At 47.6% G+C, this 14,531-nt stretch overlaps 1 protein-coding gene across 1 annotated transcript; it reads right to left on the minus strand.

Moving 5' to 3' along the window:
• Positions 1-968: 968 nt before the first annotated feature.
• LOC143022777 (uncharacterized) lies at positions 969-3,791 on the minus strand. The gene is made up of 3 exons (XM_076181127.1): positions 3,558-3,791; positions 2,437-2,663; positions 969-2,017 (listed from the first exon to the last, which is right to left on the minus strand). The coding sequence occupies exon 3, from the start codon at positions 1,936-1,938 to the stop codon at positions 1,609-1,611; it is 330 nt and encodes a 109-aa protein (XP_076037242.1). The 5' UTR covers positions 1,939-2,017; positions 2,437-2,663; positions 3,558-3,791; the 3' UTR covers positions 969-1,608.
• Positions 3,792-14,531: the final 10,740 nt, after the last annotated feature.

Consider the following 14,531-nt stretch of genomic DNA (forward strand, 5'->3'; position numbering starts at 1 on the left):
CTATCACATACCTTCCTTAATTCCATCACTGTCTTAATCTCTCCTCTGGCCCTTCCACAATCACAGTGTCATCAGCAAAGAGCAACTGGCTCACCTCTCACTTCTCTCCATTTTCTTTAACCATCACTCCTGTGCACATTACCTTCCCATACCACCCCATCCATGTACACATTGAACAGCCATGGGGGATATAACATTGCCTTGACATAGCCCCACCTTTACCTCAAATCACTCACTCTCTTCATTTCTAATTATATCATAGGCTCTACTCCTGACATAAAAACTCCTGACTGACCTAAATAGCTTTTCCCTGATCCCATATATCTTCGATACCTTCCACAGTGCCTTCCTGTGTACCCTGTCATAAGCCCTTCTCCAAATCCATAAAGGCCCCAAAAAACATCCTTACTTTAGTCAAAACCTTCTCACAAATGTTCCTTACTACAAAAATCTGATCCACGCATCCTCTACTTTTGCTAAACCCATACTGCTCTTTACCAACTACCTTCTCTGTTTTCTCATGATCCTCTCCTAATCTGTAGTAGAAATAAAGTTCATTAAATCAATAGCAGTGGTGTGGTGGCTGGTGAATTCATCGCACCTCTAAGCTTTCACACATTACATATGTCCAGCTAGCCATGAGTGATATGTTGCCAGTTTTGTTTCTTTTTTAGTACTATAATTTCATTTTTACTTTCTATATACTGCATCATGTTATATTTTTCATGTTTTTCTATATAAAATCATGAGTTCATTTGTAGCAGTAAATTTACACACTGATTATATATATGCTAGAAACGGCTATGGAAAGTAGGTAAAGATATATGTCCTGTTATACAAAAAGTCACTCAGTGTATGTCTGTCACTCAGTTTCTCTGTGCTTTGTGAGATATGAAGGAGCTAAAAGACTTGTGTACAAATAATTATTTATTTGTGCTGTAAAGATGATCAGATTACATTTAAGGGTTTTTATTACCTAATGAGATGAGGCTTTAGTGCAGTTCTGTTCCTAAGCAAAAATAATAAGCATATCTTATTTTGATATAATCAATATGCTTTGGGATTTATAGAGATTTTGTATTAAATTTTGCTGTACCTTGAAGAAGCTGTCTACTGTGCTGTGAAGCTGGGTGTTGTCGTTGTTGTTGTTGTCGTTCCCTATACTGTCTGAACGAGCAGTCCCGTCTCCCCAAGGAATGCCACAGCCGAAAGTGGGTTTTCCCACAAATCCTTTATAGAGTGTATGTTGTGTTGTTTGAGTGCATGATTGTGTATAATGCAGTCTTCCATTATGTGTTGTATGGTATGGGGTGAAGTGTTACATCCTGGGTAGCTGTTGACAATGCGGTCATCCAAGTGAATGATTCGTCAGAGTAGTCCAAAGCATTTTGAGGACATGATGTCAGCCACTTGTGGTACTGTGGTGCCCATGGAGGGACATTGCACAGTCCCCATGTAGAGCAGAATGGCCATGAATTTGGAGATCTCATGTTCAGTGGTAGAGAAAGTTGTGGCAAGATCTTTTTGAATGGCATAGAGGTTCATTTGATAGGTTTTGTGCTTGATGATCTGTAGGGTAAAGAACCTGTAGAAATACTCCTGGGTGGTCTATACATATGTAGGTGGCTGGTAGTTGCAAGTGGGCAGAGGGGATTGCTGATGTCCTCCTTGCAGGTTGTGGGCCACAGATAAAGGGCAATCTTTTTTCCTGCGTTTGGTCTTGGCTGTGCCCTTACCGATGCCCTTCCTGTTGGCCTCCTCTTCTTCCTCTTCCTCCTGTCGGTTGTCCTCCTCCTCATGGTCCTCCTCCTCAAAGAGTGGTGCAGTACACCACCTCTTGGCAGGAGGCTCGTTGCCGGGGCCTGGGGAACTTGGGTCATGTGAGATGGGCACAAATTGAGAGTCTTCATCATCATCCCTTGCCACCCAAAGAATCATTGGCACTGATGCTTAGGTCCAGAGGAATTAGTGTAATCTATTAGGCCTTACTCCTGGGGTAAAACATATAACGAGGAAGCTGGAAAGAAAGAGAATAACATTAGAAACTTTGTAATGAACTTATAAAAGGGCATAATTTTCCCCTGGACAATGAATTCCAATAAAAACTGGCCATAAGTCCCCCATGAAAAATTCAGCAAAATTTGGGCATAGGTTCACCATGAACAATGTCTAAAATCAAAATGATTGGTTACATGGAGCTTTAAATATTAAAAGTTGTATGTAAACAATAATTGATTTTATCCCTTACTAAGCCAAGGGATCATATTTAATCAACTGGCCATTTCAAAAACAATAGACTACCAGGCACATGTTAAAAAAATGTCACCCCTATTTTCACTCATGTTTTTCACAAAATTCTGCCTTTGCTATGCAAATGACACATCAGGTTAAAGTTTAACTATTCAACTGTATCATATCAGGGTATCATCTACTTACATTATGAAAGGGGGAAGAGGCCATGGGCGCTAGGACAACAAGTGGAAAAAAAATCCTTCATTGTGTCTAGAGAGTAATTGAGTTTTGTGTCCCAGGCCAGCCAATGAGAGAGGCAGAGGAGGCTGTGACGTCACCCTGACTGGTAGCCAGAGACATAGTGATCGGCTCAGGATTGATGACATATTGGTTTACTCTACATGGGACGCAGTGGGCACCATTTTCAATATCTGTTAATGGTTATATATGGTCACTCACTTTGTAAAGGGTTAATAAAGTATTGAAATGTTTTTTTTCAGCTACAAATATAAAATTAGGGTTTTACAGTACTAGAGTTATGAATAACTCAAGTTTTAAACATTGCAAGATATTTGAAAATTGGCTGGTACAAGACAATGGTTGAGACTAAAATTGGTTGATATATGTAGGATGGGAGTAATTTGAGTATTTCTACATATAGAGGAGTCAAAGTCAGAGGTTTTGATTATCAACTCCACAGCCCCGAGTTTTACAATTGATTTTGGAACTGCCATTACTTTTTCCACTGGATTGATTTGTAATAATGTAAAAATGTATACAAAAAATTATACAGATAGCCCACTGTAGAACTAGCATATACCCTGAAGGACTTAATTTGGCTTGGTAATGTCATGTTTACCTAATTGTATGTCAGTTTTATTGATTGTTTTTTCTTTCTTTCCAGATATCTTACACTTTACAAAGAATATCATGGGCAAGGAGAAAGGACAGTTGAAGAAACCTGCAAGATGGTTGGTTTCAAGACTCCCAATGACCCTTATTGAAAATTTGGGTCAAGGTCTAGGTCACTGTACTTGGTAAACACATTAGAATTTGAATAACAAAAGACTAGGAAGGATTTTTGTAAGTAATGTATGAAGCTGTGTATGACTATAGTACTCAGTAGTGTTAATAAATGTATTTTTCAACAAGTTATGCTTATTTTCATGGTTTTCTGTAAGGTGTTCAGAAATTGCAGCATTGAGTGGTGGCTACAGGGTAGTGAAAAGATGGACCCCACAGGCATGATGTCCCCTGAGAGAAACCATTCACTAGCCATCTGTCTAGAAAACCTAAGGAAAAAAAAAAAGACAATAACACCCTACCTTATGGGGGTACCTAGTCTCTGGAACAGGCCTTATGTTCACATGCTCTTTAAGAACACTCCAACTCCTATCCTTTACATTATGTTCAGGAGAGCAGTTCACAGGCACCTGCATTGTCTCATCTTCAGCAAGCTAGCAACATCAGAGCAGAGTTAGGCCTTGACATATGCCCTAAATACACATGACCCTTCACATATGCACAAACACCTTTCCACAGCAACATCTGCCACTCTTGACTCCACTTAGAAATGTGTGCCAGGGTTGTGTAATGTCACCTTGGTTGTTCAACATGCATGGGTATGGGATGATGTGAAAGATAAACATCCATCCATGTCATTCTTGGCCTTTCCCTGAGGTTTACAACTCTGCCTTCTCTTTTTTTTTTATCTTTTTTTTACTCATTCTCTCCAGTATCCCTTCATGGGCCCTATCTGACAGCTCCCTCTCCACCCCAACTCTCCTCTTGACCCCATTTCTCATGCTATCCATCTTTGTAACCCTACTATACTTTCAAACACTTCATTTCAAACCTATTTAAATTTGTCATTTCTGGCTCCCTTAAATTGTACCCTTTATATAGTCTTCTCTTTGAATCCATCCCTAGATACCTAGTTTTCATTACGCTTTTCCCAAAAACCTTGACTTGCTTCCCTCACTCAACAGTTTACCTCCCACTATTCCCAGCTATGTGTGACCCTTAATACTTAAGCTAACCTCTCTCCATATAGATTTGCCTGACACTGCCACCCTGACCTCTTGTATATCTCATAACCTTGCTTTTACCCACATTTACTTTCGGTTTCTTGCTATCACATACCTTCCCAAACTCTGTAACTGCCTTAGACCCTCTGACCCAGCCACAAGTGAGGCAGCATCAATAAACAATTGACTGACCTACTTCTGTGAACCCTCACAAACCATTTCCAATCCCCTGCCCATCACCCTTGCATTGACCAACCCTGGTGCAGCCCCTTCTCAGACCGCTCCCACCAATCCCAACCCTAATACAAGCTCTGATACTGATGCAAAAGCTTTTGACAGCACTTAAGAGGTTTTCCTTTGTCCCATGTATCTGTATTTCCTCCCAAAAAGCCTTGCTGTCAAACCTATCATGAGCCTTCTTTAAATCCATAACAGGCCAGAAAGCATGACGTTTCTTAAATGTGCCTTTCTACAAAAATTTGATGCACCCTCCATCTTTCACCCACACTGTTTCTCACCAGTTCTCTCTGATCCTCTCCTAATCATCTCAGTTAAGATCCTCCCATGTGCCTTTCCAAGTACACTCAATAAAGTGGTCCCTTTAAATGTACCACATTCACATTTTCCCCTTTTCCCTATATGATGCAGAAGAATTTTAGTGGAAAGTACATTGTTGTGGTGAGGGAATGTATCCATTTACCACTAATACATATTACAATATATCACATGCCTGACACTTGATCCATATGTATGCAAGGTACCTAACAGACACTGGCCCTTTTGCAATGCCTCTAATCTTGCTGACATCCACATTTATAAATTGTAAAGATCAGACTCAGACATACAACATAATGACACCACCGCCCAACAAAATGTTACTGAAAAAAGTACATAGTGACACCAGATTAACCATTTCCTTATACATACCAAAGTACATAATTATAACTCCAATCCCTACATCATGTCAAGGCACATCTACTGATAATAAGCAGACACCTAAAGTACAACTAAGACAAATAGTATTGTATAAATTCCAAACCTATGATCTAACTGTAAAGTTGACACCAGACATGCAAAGATAGGCATATTGACATATATATGCGGCGACTGCGTCACATACACACACACAACTCTCCCCTAGAGAGCAAAGAACTCTCTCCCTTATGGGGAGTACACGGAGACTCTTCCCAAAGGGGATTACATCCCCATGCTGTAAGTATCTCTTGACTTCACTAAAGCAAGAAAGTCCGAAGAGGCCTTATGTTCCCTGCCATTGGTGTAACCTTTCACAGGTTACAGGAGCTTGAGTGTCTATGACCTGACGAGCAAGGCTAGAGAGGGCGTCGGCCCTTGCTCTTCTATGCTAGGAAAATCACGAGTGACCAGATGAAATAGTTCCTGGAATTGGCCTGCCATTACAGGCCAACAGGCCCGAGCGGTGTCCACGTGGAATGTACATGAGCCCTGGTAGGTAGCCCTCGACCTGTGGGTGAGATGGTAGCCCAATCGGGGCAGGTGACCAAAATGAAAAAATCCAAAAGGGATCCACAGATTTTGGCTAAAATGGGCAGGTCGCCGATTTGGCCCAAATTGACCTCGGAGGGAGACAGTCGGGCACAGTGTACCGTGAGGTTGACGCAAGGAGCCTGGGCCCAAGGACTTATGTGTAGCGACCATCCAAATTTGACCCTTTCCTCTGATTTTTCACATTTCCGCCTCTGGCGCCAGGGTCAAATTTCGATGGTCGATACTTAGCAGGTGACCAAAATGACACAAAATCCAAAAATATTGAAAGGATTAACCCCATGAATTTAGCCCAAAATCCCAAGGTGAACGATTTGGTCCAACCTTGCCCCCACAGGAAGAGAGTCGGACACAATGCACAGCAAGGTACACATGAGCAGCCTGAGCCTAAAGGCGTTGCGGTGACACCTCTCCAAATTTGGGCCTTTTCACCCAGTATTCACATTTGTGCCTGTGGCATTAATACCGTTGGCTTGGGAGGTGTCAAATTGGACTCTTATCACCTTTTGGCCTCTGGCACCCATACCGTTGGCCTGAGTGGTGTCAAATTGAACTCCATGGCAGCCCTAGCCGTCCACGACCTGTGGGTTAGATGGCAGGTAAATCGGAGCAAATGACCAAAATGATCCAAAATCCAAAAAATCTCAAAGGACCCCATGAACTTAACCAAAAATTCGAAGGTGACCGATTTGGTCCAAACTTGCCCCACAGGGAGAGAGTCGGTCAAAATGCACAGCAAGGTAAACATGAGTAGCCTGAGTCCAAGGGCGTGGCAGTGGCACCCCTCCAAATTTGGGCCTTTTCACCCAGTAATCGCCTTTTGGCCTCTGGCACCCATACCGTTGGCCTGAGTGGTGTCAAATTGGACTCCACGGCAGCCCTAGACGCCCTCAACCTGTGGGTGAGATGGCGGGTAAATCGGAGCAAGTGACCAAAATAACCCAAAATCCCAAAATTCTCATAGGAACCCCATGAATTTAGCCGAAAATTCGAAGGTGACCGATTTGGTCCAAACTTGCCCCACAGGAAGAGAGTCGGTCAAAGTGTACAGTAAGGTAAACATCAGCAGCCTGAGTCCAAGGGCGTGGCAGTGGCACCCTTCCAAATTTGGGCCTTTTCACCCAGTAATCACCTTTTGGCCTCTGGTACCCATACCGTTGGCCTGAGTGGTGTCAAATTGGACTCCACGGCAGCCCTAGCCGCCCTCAACCTGTGGGTGAGATGGCGGGAAAATCGGAGCAAGTGACCAAAATGACCCCATGAATTTAGCCGAAAATTCGAAGGTGACTGATTTGGTCCAAACTTGCCCCACAGGGAGAGAATCGGTCAAAGTGCACAGCAAGGTAAACATCAGCAGCCTGAGTCCAAGGGCGTGGCAGTGGCACACTCCCAGGAGTCAAATTTAATAGGTATAAAACGCCAAGGTTTAAACCTAGTCTTTTTTAAGGTTTAAGTTTTGAATCACACTATTTTCATCTTGACTTTTTCTAGAAGATGGTTTTTCCGGCGTATCTTATTTGTCAGACATTACGTACACAACCACACACAGAAAGAAGTATACACGGAGGCACATTGCTCCTTATTATAGTATATATTAAATACCTCGGCTTACAACTAAGTGTCCACAAGGGCCTACATTATCTAGCTACATGCAATGCATCGTACCAACCTCCCAGCACGTCACTATATCTTTGCAGATACACGCACTTCTATTTGCAAATTCCTGCACAGCCCTATCTTATGGCATCATTATCATATTTGAAATTATATACCTTACTAGAACTAGAATAAACGTTACCTATAGAGTCTAATTGTTAATTATTAATTGAACACAAAGTGAAATGATTATCCAACAAACACATCCTTTTTTGAAAACAGGACGATTCTATAAATGGCTAGCGACATCTGGCAACTTCTTTTTATTCTATGAAGAGTACTTTCAAAATCGCTATATATTACAAAAGGATGTTCTATCTTTTTAAAGAATGATCTAAAAACAATAGGTCCCTCTACAACCTCCATTCGTACAGGTTTATGGACTGAACATTCAGGTTCATGTTTATCAAGTACCTCCTTCTTTCAGAAGGGATGCAGACAGTATCAACAAGGGAAAACTCGTCCATTATGACTTTTATTAATAAATGGGCTCAAATCTTGCACCGATACATAGTGGTTATTTTCTTCCTCGGATATATAGAGAAGGTTTACATCTTGATCTTTTTTCCCTTTTGTAATTCTTCAAGGATACAGGCTTTTATTTTCATCATTATCAAAGGCAAAGACACTATTTACATGTAATATCTGAAAAGTTTTTTTTTTTTTTTTGTTTCACTGTGCCTTATGTTACATATCTGACATTTTGGTTTTGATTTCTTTGGAATATCTTGGGGGTTAACCTTGTAGTAATGTTTCTTACATTTTTCATGTCTTAAAGGGTTAAAAATGGTTACAAATTTGGCAATGAAATTTTCCCTCCTTATTGAACCTATTGTAATTAGGATTGAACCGTTTCTTGTGATACAGTGATTTTTCATGTCTTGGTAACTTTTTTGGGTGACCTGTGTAAGATATAGTTACCCATTGACTAATGAAAGAAAATGAGGAAGATAATACGTCATGTTCAAGCTGGATGTAAGGAAATGATAGTGGCAAAGTGCTATAGAACTTGGGTTCGATTCCCATACTGGGTACAAATGTTTTTGATTAATGTATGAGTGGAGGGGGAAAAATAGGAGGAGATGAATAAATTGGAGGAGAAGAAGGAGGAGATGAATAAATTGAAGGAGACGGTTGCAAAAATTGATCTGGAGTGAAATTACAGAGAAGTTATTGTTAATTTTGTAGCATTGTATTAAGTTCCAGATAGATATTAGATTGGGCACCCATGGCCAAGCGGACTAAGACTGGACCTATTAAGCCCAATGGTCCGAGTTCGAATCTGCAACGAGGTGCCCCCTCGAGGGGTTATCTAAGTTTGAAACTGGTTTGGAATTGCCGAGTGCGCATTAAGCAATTGTATAACACCAGGTTCAGGCGTGGATGACTAATAATACCAACCACATGCTATCCTTCTCCCCCAATTCAGTACACGTCCGACAGGCCATGCATGTGACTATGGATTATTGTCGGGTGGCTGGGTATAAGGAATTGAGGTGCACTGTGACCCCTTCTGAAGGTGGAAGCGGGTTGAAGATGTGCAGTCGGAGAGGGTAGTATGGAGGCATGGGGCGCTTTTACTTTCGTTTTGATTGCAGTTAGATTTTGTGTTTGAATGAGAGATGGTTAAAATGTGAAATGCGCTGCTACTCTCCTTTTGATACTACTTGGGTGAATAGGCCCAATTTTGGAGGGCTGTGACCGCCACACCCTTGGTCTGAGACTTCTGATGTCTACGATGATGTTCAATGTATCCGTCTCTCTCCTTGTGGGACAAGTTTAGATCAAATCGGTGGCTTTGGGATTTTGGGTGAAATTGATGTCATTATGGTCACCTGCAGCGATTTATCCGCTATGACACCCACAGGTCGAGGGTGGGCCTTTTGAGGTTTATGCCAGTGGCAGGGATAGGGTGTGGGTGACTGGTGAGGGATTGCAGTGGAGGGCATGCACATGACCGTTGAGAGAGGAATGGTGAGACCAAGGGTGTGGCCGTCAGAGCCATGAAAAGTTCCGCCAAATAACGTTTATGCCTGTGGGAGGGATAGGGTGTGGGTGACTGGTGTGTGATTGCAGTGGAGGGCATGCCATGGCCCCCCGGACCCGTGGGTGTGATAGCGGGTAAATCGGTGTCGGTGACCAAAATGACCCAAAACCCAAAAAAACTCAAAGGGGGGGCCCCATGGAATTTGGGGGGAAATGCGAAGGTGGGCGATTTGGTCCAAACTTGCGCCACAAGTAGAGGGCGGGATAGGGTGCAGGGGAGCGTAGGCATGAGAATCGTCAGACCAAGGGTGTGGCGGTGAGAGCCCTCCAAAGTTGTGCCTTTTGACGTTTGTGCCTGTGGCCGGGATCCCGTGTGCCCGCCTGGTGTGGGATTGCAGTGGAGGGCATCCCAGGCCTTGCCGGACCTGTGGGTGTGATAGCGGGTAAATCGGTGTCGGTGACCAAAATGACCCAAAACCCAAAAAAACTCAAAGGGGGGGCCCCATGGAATTTGGGGGGAAATGCGAAGGTGGGCGATTTGGTCCAAACTTGCGCCACAAGTAGAGGGCGGGATAGGGTGCAGGGGAGCGTAGGCATGAGAATCGTCAGACCAAGGGTGTGGCGGTGAGAGCCCTCCAAAGTTGTGCCTTTTGACGTTTGTGCCTGTGGCCGGGATCCCGTGTGCCCGCCTGGTGTGGGATTGCAGTGGAGGGCATCCCAGGCCTTGCCGGACCTGTGGGTGTGATAGCGGGTAAATCGGTGTCGGTGACCAAAATGACCCAAAACCCAAAAAAACTCAATTTGGGGGGAAATGCGAAGGTGGGCGATTTGGTCCAAACTTGCGCCACAAGTAGAGGGCGGGATAGGGTGCAGGGGAGCGTAGGCATGAGAATCGTCAGACCAAGGGTGTGGCGGTGAGAGCCCTCCAAAGTTGTGCCTTTTGACGTTTGTGCCTGTGGCCGGGATCCCGTGTGCCCGCCTGGTGTGGGATTGCAGTGGAGGGCATCCCAGGCCTTGCCGGACCTGTGGGTGTGATAGCGGGTAAATCGGTGTCGGTGACCAAAATGACCCAAAACCCAAAAAAACTCAAAGGGGGGGCCCCATGGAATTTGGGGGGAAATGCGAAGGTGGGCGATTTGGTCCAAACTTGCGCCACAAGTAGAGGGCGGGATAGGGTGCAGGGGAGCGTAGGCATGAGAATCGTCAGACCAAGGGTGTGGCGGTGAGAGCCCTCCAAAGTTGTGCCTTTTGACGTTTGTGCCTGTGGCCGGGATCCCGTGTGCCCGCCTGGTGTGGGATTGCAGTGGAGGGCATCCCAGGCCTGGCCGGACCTGTGGGTGTGATAGCGGGTAAATCGGTGTCGGTGACCAAAATGACCCAAAACCCAAAAAAACTCAAAGGGGGGGCCCCATGGAATTTGGGGGGAAATGCGAAGGTGGGCGATTTGGTCCAAACTTGCGCCACAAGTAGAGGGCGGGATAGGGTGCAGGGGAGCGTAGGCATGAGAATCGTCAGACCAAGGGTGTGGCGGTGAGAGCCCTCCAAAGTTGTGCCTTTTGACGTTTGTGCCTGTGGCCGGGATCCCGTGTGCCCGCCTGGTGTGGGATTGCAGTGGAGGGCATCCCAGGCCTTGCCGGACCTGTGGGTGTGATAGCGGGTAAATCGGTGTCGGTGACCAAAATGACCCAAAACCCAAAAAAACTCAAAGGGGGGGCCCCATGGAATTTGGGGGGAAATGCGAAGGTGGGCGATTTGGTCCAAACTTGCGCCACAAGTAGAGGGCGGGATAGGGTGCAGGGGAGCGTAGGCATGAGAATCGTCAGACCAAGGGTGTGGCGGTGAGAGCCCTCCAAAGTTGTGCCTTTTGACGTTTGTGCCTGTGGCCGGGATCCCGTGTGCCCGCCTGGTGTGGGATTGCAGTGGAGGGCATCCCAGGCCTTGCCGGACCTGTGGGTGTGATAGCGGGTAAATCGGTGTCGGTGACCAAAATGACCCAAAACCCAAAAAAACTCAAAGGGGGGGCCCCATGGAATTTGGGGGGAAATGCGAAGGTGGGCGATTTGGTCCAAACTTGCGCCACAAGTAGAGGGCGGGATAGGGTGCAGGGGAGCGTAGGCATGAGAATCGTCAGACCAAGGGTGTGGCGGTGAGAGCCCTCCAAAGTTGTGCCTTTTGACGTTTGTGCCTGTGGCCGGGATCCCGTGTGCCCGCCTGGTGTGGGATTGCAGTGGAGGGCATCCCAGGCCTAGCCGGACCTGTGGGTGTGATAGCGGGTAAATCGGTGTCGGTGACCAAAATGACCCAAAACCCAAAAAAACTCAAAGGGGGGGCCCCATGGAATTTGGGGGGAAATGCGAAGGTGGGCGATTTGGTCCAAACTTGCGCCACAAGTAGAGGGCGGGATAGGGTGCAGGGGAGCGTAGGCATGAGAATCGTCAGACCAAGGGTGTGGCGGTGAGAGCCCTCCAAAGTTGTGCCTTTTGACGTTTGTGCCTGTGGCCGGGATCCCGTGTGCCCGCCTGGTGTGGGATTGCAGTGGAGGGCATCCCAGGCCTGGCCGGACCTGTGGGTGTGATAGCGGGTAAATCGGTGTCGGTGACCAAAATGACCCAAAACCCAAAAAAACTCAAAGGGGGGGCCCCATGGAATTTGGGGGGAAATGCGAAGGTGGGCGATTTGGTCCAAACTTGCGCCACAAGTAGAGGGCGGGATAGGGTGCAGGGGAGCGTAGGCATGAGAATCGTCAGACCAAGGGTGTGGCGGTGAGAGCCCTCCAAAGTTGTGCCTTTTGACGTTTGTGCCTGTGGCCGGGATCCCGTGTGCCCGCCTGGTGTGGGATTGCAGTGGAGGGCATCCCAGGCCTTGCCGGACCTGTGGGTGTGATAGCGGGTAAATCGGTGTCGGTGACCAAAATGACCCAAAACCCAAAAAAACTCAAAGGGGGGGCCCCATGGAATTTGGGGGGAAATGCGAAGGTGGGCGATTTGGTCCAAACTTGCGCCACAAGTAGAGGGCGGGATAGGGTGCAGGGGAGCGTAGGCATGAGAATCGTCAGACCAAGGGTGTGGCGGTGAGAGCCCTCCAAAGTTGTGCCTTTTGACGTTTGTGCCTGTGGCCGGGATCCCGTGTGCCCGCCTGGTGTGGGATTGCAGTGGAGGGCATCCCAGGCATAGCCGGAGCGGGGGGTGGGGTAGCGGGTAAATCGGTGTCGGTGACCAAAATGACCCAAAACCCAAAAAAACTCAAAGGGGGGGCCCCATGGAATTTGGGGGGAAATGCGAAGGTGGGCGATTTGGTCCAAACTTGCGCCACAAGTAGAGGGCGGGATAGGGTGCAGGGGAGCGTAGGCATGAGAATCGTCAGACCAAGGGTGTGGCGGTGAGAGCCCTCCAAAGTTGTGCCTTTTGACGTTTGTGCCTGTGGCCGGGATCCCGTGTGCCCGCCTGGTGTGGGATTGCAGTGGAGGGCATCCCAGGCCTAGCCGGACCTGTGGGTGTGATAGCGGGTAAATCGGTGTCGGTGACCAAAATGACCCAAAACCCAAAAAAACTCAAAGGGGGGGCCCCATGGAATTTGGGGGGAAATGCGAAGGTGGGCGATTTGGTCCAAACTTGCGCCACAAGTAGAGGGCGGGATAGGGTGCAGGGGAGCGTAGGCATGAGAATCGTCAGACCAAGGGTGTGGCGGTGAGAGCCCTCCAAAGTTGTGCCTTTTGACGTTTGTGCCTGTGGCCGGGATCCCGTGTGCCCGCCTGGTGTGGGATTGCAGTGGAGGGCATCCCATGAAAGGACGGACCTGTGGGTGTGATAGCGGGTAAATCGGTGTCGGTGACCAAAATGACCCAAAACCCAAAAAAACTCAAAGGGGGGGCCCCATGGAATTTGGGGGGAAATGCGAAGGTGGGCGATTTGGTCCAAACTTGCGCCACAAGTAGAGGGCGGGATAGGGTGCAGGGGAGCGTAGGCATGAGAATCGTCAGACCAAGGGTGTGGCGGTGAGAGCCCTCCAAAGTTGTGCCTTTTGACGTTTGTGCCTGTGGCCGGGATCCCGTGTGCCCGCCTGGTGTGGGATTGCAGTGGAGGGCATCCCAGGCCTTGCCGGACCTGTGGGTGTGATAGCGGGTAAATCGGTGTCGGTGACCAAAATGACCCAAAACCCAAAAAAACTCAAAGGGGGGGCCCCATGGAATTTGGGGGGAAATGCGAAGGTGGGCGATTTGGTCCAAACTTGCGCCACAAGTAGAGGGCGGGATAGGGTGCAGGGGAGCGTAGGCATGAGAATCGTCAGACCAAGGGTGTGGCGGTGAGAGCCCTCCAAAGTTGTGCCTTTTGACGTTTGTGCCTGTGGCCGGGATCCCGTGTGCCCGCCTGGTGTGGGATTGCAGTGGAGGGCATCCCAGGCCTTAGCCGGACCTGTGGGTGTGATAGCGGGTAAATCGGTGTCGGTGACCAAAATGACCCAAAACCCAAAAAAACTCAAAGGGGGGGCCCCATGGAATTTGGGGGGAAATGCGAAGGTGGGCGATTTGGTCCAAACTTGCGCCACAAGTAGAGGGCGGGATAGGGTGCAGGGGAGCGTAGGCATGAGAATCGTCAGACCAAGGGTGTGGCGGTGAGAGCCCTCCAAAGTTGTGCCTTTTGACGTTTGTGCCTGTGGCCGGGATCCCGTGTGCCCGCCTGGTGTGGGATTGCAGTGGAGGGCATCCCAGGCCTTGCCGGACCTGTGGGTGTGATAGCGGGTAAATCGGTGTCGGTGACCAAAATGACCCAAAACCCAAAAAAACTCAAAGGGGGGGCCCCATGGAATTTGGGGGGAAATGCGAAGGTGGGCGATTTGGTCCAAACTTGCGCCACAAGTAGAGGGCGGGATAGGGTGCAGGGGAGCGTAGGCATGAGAATCGTCAGACCAAGGGTGTGGCGGTGAGAGCCCTCCAAAGTTGTGCCTTTTGACGTTTGTGCCTGTGGCCGGGATCCCGTGTGCCCGCCTGGTGTGGGATTGCAGTGGAGGGCATCCCAGGCCTTGCCGGACCTGTGGGTGTGATAGCGGGTAAATCGGTGTCGGTGACCAAAATGACCCAAAACCCAAAAAAACTCAAAGGGGGGGCCC

This window comes from Oratosquilla oratoria, unplaced genomic scaffold (genome assembly GCF_046742065.1).
Source record: "Oratosquilla oratoria isolate Oo_2021 unplaced genomic scaffold, ASM4674206v1 SCAFFOLD174, whole genome shotgun sequence".
NCBI lineage: Eukaryota > Metazoa > Arthropoda > Malacostraca > Stomatopoda > Squillidae > Oratosquilla > Oratosquilla oratoria.